General features: G+C 33.7%; 1 protein-coding gene across 1 annotated transcript in view; it reads left to right on the plus strand.

Annotated features, from left to right (window-relative positions):
- FAM174A (family with sequence similarity 174 member A) overlaps nucleotides 1-5,403 on the plus strand; it is a 51,707-nt gene extending 46,304 nt beyond the window's left edge. Inside the window, exon 3 of the mRNA XM_003828327.5 lies at nucleotides 4,843-5,403. Coding sequence (XP_003828375.1) covers nucleotides 4,843-4,846 — 4 coding nt within the window. The 3' untranslated portion in view covers nucleotides 4,847-5,403. The remainder of the gene's footprint in view (nucleotides 1-4,842) is intronic.
- Nucleotides 5,404-6,000: the final 597 nt, after the last annotated feature.

Below are 6,000 nucleotides of genomic sequence, written 5' to 3' on the forward strand. Positions count from 1 at the left end.
CAGACTGCTGTGGAATTCCTGAGAAAGAGCAACTGAGGGATAGCAACATGGATTTCACTGAGTAGGTGGCAGTTGAGTTAAAGTTATTTTTTTAAAGATATAAGTTAATCAAATAAGAGCCTATGAAGGCCCAGCATGGTGGCTCATGCCTGTGATCCCAACACTTTGGGAGGCCAAGGTGGGCGGATCACTTGAGGTCTGGAATTCAAGACCTCGCTTAAGGCTGGAAGACCATGCTTAAGGCTGGAAGAGAATTAGCTTAATTCTTGATAAGTTAAAAATAATTCCAATTGGGCATATAAATAAGAATGCCTTCTTCAATATTACATTTGGTCATGGTTGAGTCATGCCAGGGAGGGAGTGGGGAGTGGTGGTTCCTACAGTAGCCCCTGAACAGCATGAAAACATCCAGAATGGAATTCTGAGGAAATTCCCACTCAAGGAATGAAATACTCTAAATGAGAGAGCTGGTCATACAGTCTTATAAATATAAACAGGTTCAAGGAAATGTTGGGCACAATGTAATATGATTGCTAGATCATAATAGACAGTTATGCTAATTTGCATATGTTTTGAGGTTAATTACAAGTCTCAAAACGCCTTTCTGAAACCATATCTTAAGAGACTCTTTATGTGGTAGGTAATTTTCTATTTGAAAAAAATCTTTTAGATATTCCTCAGGGTCTCATATATAGTCAAGTTCAAAAGGCTATTTAGTGATAGAATTTGGATTAGGTTCTAGTAATTTTGTGTTCTCCTAGTTTATGAAACTGCAATTTTGATTTTACAGATTGACTTTTTTTCATAGTCTACAAATTCATTATCAGTATTATCATGGGTTTCAAGCGTTAAAAGGACAAGGGCTGTACAAAAGAATTCTAAGTGTTACATTTTTTTTAATAACCTTCAGTATATTTTTTAAAGGATTAAATTTACTTTCAAAGTAAAAATATATTGGAACCTCATTATCTTATACTAATCATTTAGAGAACTATTACAGACTGCTGACTAAAGATTCAGATAAGATGAAAAAGAGCATTATTCATTTTCAGATGTTTTTCCAATGAAGTTCTAAATGTTATTGATTATTATAAAGGAAGATTTATTAAGTTTGTAAAATATGCACATTTTGTTTTTTTTTTAATTTGGTTTGATCAAATGCTTTTCATTATGATGGCTTTTACTAGCAGAAATATTTTTGGAAGGCAGGATTTAAATTAAGTAGTAGTAAAGTTGTATAATTAGAATTAAAATCTATAAAAATTTGTATGTCAAAATATAGTTTTATATTATAATAAACTAGTTAGGCAATAAGAGAGTAAATGGGCAAACTTGCCCCATTGTAGTGTTTATTGGAAATCTTGTCTTTAGTATGGATAATTTTTGTTACCGTATTATGAATTTCCAAAGCATTGATTGTTTTATAGATTATACCTAGTAGCTTGTAGCTTTAGTAATCCTCATTTCTGAAGGTTAGAAATAGGAACAAATAACTGTATTTATAGAAACCATAGAAATGAATAACTGTTGTTGGCTCTTGAATAACATGGGGGCTAGGGGCACCAACTACACAGTCAAAAATCCACGTGTAATTTTTGGACTCCCCAAAAACTTAACTACTAATAACCTGCTGTTAACTGGAAGACTTACTAATATCATGAACAGTCAATTAACATGTATTTTGTATGTTATATGTATTATATACTCTATTCTTACAACAAAGCATGCTAAAGAAAAGAAAATGTTATTAAGAAAATCATAAGGAAGAGAAAATATATTTACTGTTCATTAAGTGAAAGTAGATCTCATAAAGGTCTTCATCCTTGTCTTCACGTTGAGTAGGCTGAAGAGAAGGAGGAAGAGGAGGGGCCGATCTTGCTGTCTCAGGGGTGGTAGAGGCAGAAGAGTTGAAGCAGGTGGAAGGGGAGGCAGGCACACTTGGTGTAACTTTACAGAAACACATCTGAGATTTTTGCCTTTTGATTTCTCTAAAACTGTTTCTATTGGTACCAATTCTTCTTCCACAGCTTGCTTTAGTTTTAGTGTCCATATCATAGAAAGGTCCATGTCATAAAAGAAGTTGAAAGCAGTCTTGAATAATTGGAATTCTTCTGCCACATTGACTGCTGCCAATTTGTTTTCTGGTAGAGCTTCTTCTACATCTTCCTCCTTATCATGTGGCACTGGTTCAGAAGCACTCATCTCCATCAAGTCATTTTCTGTTCATTGTTCCATTGTAATGTCAGTTAGCTCTTGAATTACTCCAAGATCCTCATCTTGACATCTTTTATTACCGATTTTTTTTTTGCAATATCCACAGTTTCTTTCATGATTTCCTTGATTGGCTCTATTGTAAATCCTGTGAAGTCATGTGCAACATCTTGAAACAGTTTCCTCCAGCAGAACTTACTGTTTTGCACTTGATGGCTCTCAAGTCTTTTTCAATAAAATGGCAGCATCTTCAATGGTATATTCCTTCTAGACTTTCATGACGTTCTCTCTATTGGGATCTCTTCCATAGTGTTGAATAAACCTTTCCATAGCATACTGGGTGTAATAAGCCTAAGCATCCTTATGGCCCCCTTATCTCAAAGCTGAATTAGAAACATTGTATTTGGAGGCCAGTAGACCACTTCAATGCCTTCAGTGTTGAATTCCTGGGGTTCTTTGTGGCCCAGGGCATTGTCCAAAATCAGAAGAACTTTAAAAGTCAGTCCCCTACTAGCAATGTACTTCTGGACTTCAGGGACAAAGCATCAGTGGAACCAGTCCAGAAAAAGAGTTTTCAGTGTCCAGGCCTTCTTCTTGTACAACTAAAAGACTGGCAGCTGGTGTTTATCTTTTCCCTTCAAGGCTTGGTGGTTAGCAGCTTTGTATGTAAGGGCAATCCTAATGAGAAACTCTACTGCATTTGCATGAAACAGTACTGTTAGCCTATCCTTTCAGTCTTAAATCATACTACTCACTTCTCTTCCGTACTAATAAGTGTCATTTGTGGCACTTTTTTCCAGAACAGGGCACTTTAATCTGTATTAAAAACTGTTTAGGCAGATGTCTTTTCTCCTCAATGATTTTCTCAATGGTTTCTGGGGACTCTGGTCTGTTGCCTCTTGGTCAACAGAAGCTGCTTCTCCTTTTAGCTTGACAATTTTTTTAAGCCAAACCTCTTTCTGAAATTATTAAACCATCTTTTGTTGGCATTAAATTTTCCAGCTTTAGATCTTCCACCTTCCTGTTGCTTTAGATTATAATACAATGATTATGCTTTTTCTCAAATCATGTTAGAGTCTGTAGGTTTGCATTTCTTATAGCAATCATGCAACCACACAAAAGCTTAATTTTCAATATGAGATAAAAAAGTTATTTCAAAAAAAGTGCAAAGATGCTGTGCTTGCTAATGAAGCTGCAGTGACAGTTTCACATTTTTTTTTCCTTTGTTACAGTGGTCCTTAGGCTGGATTCATTATTCTGGAAATGGCAGGCAACCCCTGCTGCAGATCTCCATCTACAATATATATCAAGCAATCCAACTTCTTTTTTTTTTTTGTAATGTCATGACTTTTTTCTGCTTCCAGCAAAAGCAATTCCATCATCAATAGTGGCATTTTGTATGGGTGTCATCATGTTATTCAAGGTTTATGATATTGCACTAAATGCAGTAGAAACTATGCGAGAATCATGAGAGATCACTTTTACTGCAATACACAATTTACTGGAGATACAAATTGCCCATGTGGAGATGATTAGTGTCACGTGGTATTTTAAATAAATACCAACAACCCTTGAGCTCACCATAATAATAACTAGAGGGGACTGTGAAATTACTACAGTAGTACACTATGTACTATAGTTAATTTTCTACAGTTATGATTTAATACTACATCTTTGTATTTACTTACATATCTCTCGACTGCAAATAGCACCATGTATAGTCTGTGCTTATGTGCATAAGTTTTGATAAATGTTAACATTTTATAGTAGATTTGTATATATGTTAGGATCATAAATGATAAAATAAATCAGCATCTACATTTATTTTATCCATTCATGGCATACTTTTTTCTGAAATTTTTAATATTTCATTTTCTTTATTTGAGACAGAGTCTTGCTCTGTTGCCCAGGCTGGAATACGGTGGCACAATCTCTGCTAACTGCAGCCTCCGCCTCCTGAGTTCAAGTGATTCTCCTGCCTCAGCCTCCTGAGTAGCTGGGATTACAGGAGTGCGCCATCACACCTGGCTAATTTTTGTATTTTTAGTAGAGATGGGCTTTCACCATGTTGGCCAGGCTGGTGTTAAACTCCTTACCTCAAGTGATCTGCCTGCCTTGGCCTCCCAAAGTGCTGGGATTACAGGTGTGAGCCATCACGCCCGGCCTTTTTTGATATTTCTAAACTATGTAGTTCATTGTAATATTTTTCAAATTGTCTCAGATCTCAAAAAAACTTTAGAATATATTTATTGAAAAAAATCTGCACATAAGTGGTACTATGCAGTTCAAACCCATGTCATTCAACAGTCAACTGTATTGTATACTCAAGTCAACTAAAGTCATTTATGAATATTATATGAGGATAAACTTTATTATGAATATAACCTAGTCTTTACTCACAGTAGTTAAATATAAAATTCCTTTAAATAGTTAGAATTTCTGTTTAATAGATAATTTCTGAAATAATTTAGACAAAATAAGCATGTGTTATTGGTTCTTTTTAATAATTTTTAAGACTAAGTACTTTTATTATATTCTTCCTTCCCCTCCAAATCTTTCTGAATAGTTTTAAATGTTTTTAAAATTGTTCTAGAAAGGATATTTATGGTATTTTTTTTCTTTTTCTTGCAGATAAGAATGTGCCTTTTGATGAAAGAACTTTATCTTTCTACAATGAAGAGTGGAATTTCTATGTTTAAGGAATAAGAAGCCACTATATCAATGTTGGGGGGGTATTTAAGTTACATATATTTTAACAACCTTTAATTTGTTGTTGCAATAAATACTGTATCCTTTTATTATATCTTTATATGTATAGAAGTACTCTATTAATGGGCTCAGAGATGTTGGGGATAAAGTATACTGTAATAATTTATCTGTTTGAAAATTACTATAAAACGGTGTTTTCTGATCAGTTTTTGTTTCCTGCTTACCATATGATTGTAAATTGTTTTATGTATTAATCAGTTAATGCTAATTATTTTTGCTGATGTCATATGTTAAAGAGCTATAAATTCCAACAACCAACTGGTGTGTAAAAATAATTTAAAATTTCCTTTACTGAAAGGTATTTCCCATTTTTGTGGGGAAAAGAAGCCAAATTTATTACTTTGTGTTGGGGTTTTTAAAATATTAAGAAATGTCTAAGTTATTGTTTGCAAAACAATAAATATGATTTTAAATTCTCTTAAAGTGGTCCAAATTATGTGTTTATAAAATAAACATAAGACTATAGAATTAAAAATTAATATATGTATTTGTAATTTCTCGGAAAATCTATCAAAATGTTATTCTATTTTAGCAACTACTATGTAAATGTAACATATCTGCTTTGATTAGATATTTCAGAAATCTGTGAATTTTACAGCCATTTAATATCTTTACTGTATAGTAAGATGTAGAAATGGCAATAATGGCATAGTTCAAATACTTCATTGTGTTATGGAACAGGGGATTGAGGAATTAAACACATAGACTTTGGAGTCAGATCTATATTCAGAGACTGACTTCACGATCTCTGAACAAATTATTTAACCTCACTGAGATTCAATTTTTCACATTCTAGAAGTTAGAGGAGAACTTATAGGAAAAGCATGGGTCATGAACTCAGTTGTTTACTGAGACCAGGGACGTAATTTAAATGTGCATGTAAGTCAGGATTGACTAGGTCAGAGAGAGTTAACATATGGTTCCAAATCACAATGGGTTGCAACAAGGATCTATTTTTCACTTCTGCTACATGTTTGTTATGAACTATGATTCTGCTCTTTGTAGTCTTTTCTCCAGGAC

The sequence above is a fragment of the Pan paniscus genome, chromosome 4 (genome assembly GCF_029289425.2).
Source record: "Pan paniscus chromosome 4, NHGRI_mPanPan1-v2.0_pri, whole genome shotgun sequence".
NCBI lineage: Eukaryota > Metazoa > Chordata > Mammalia > Primates > Hominidae > Pan > Pan paniscus.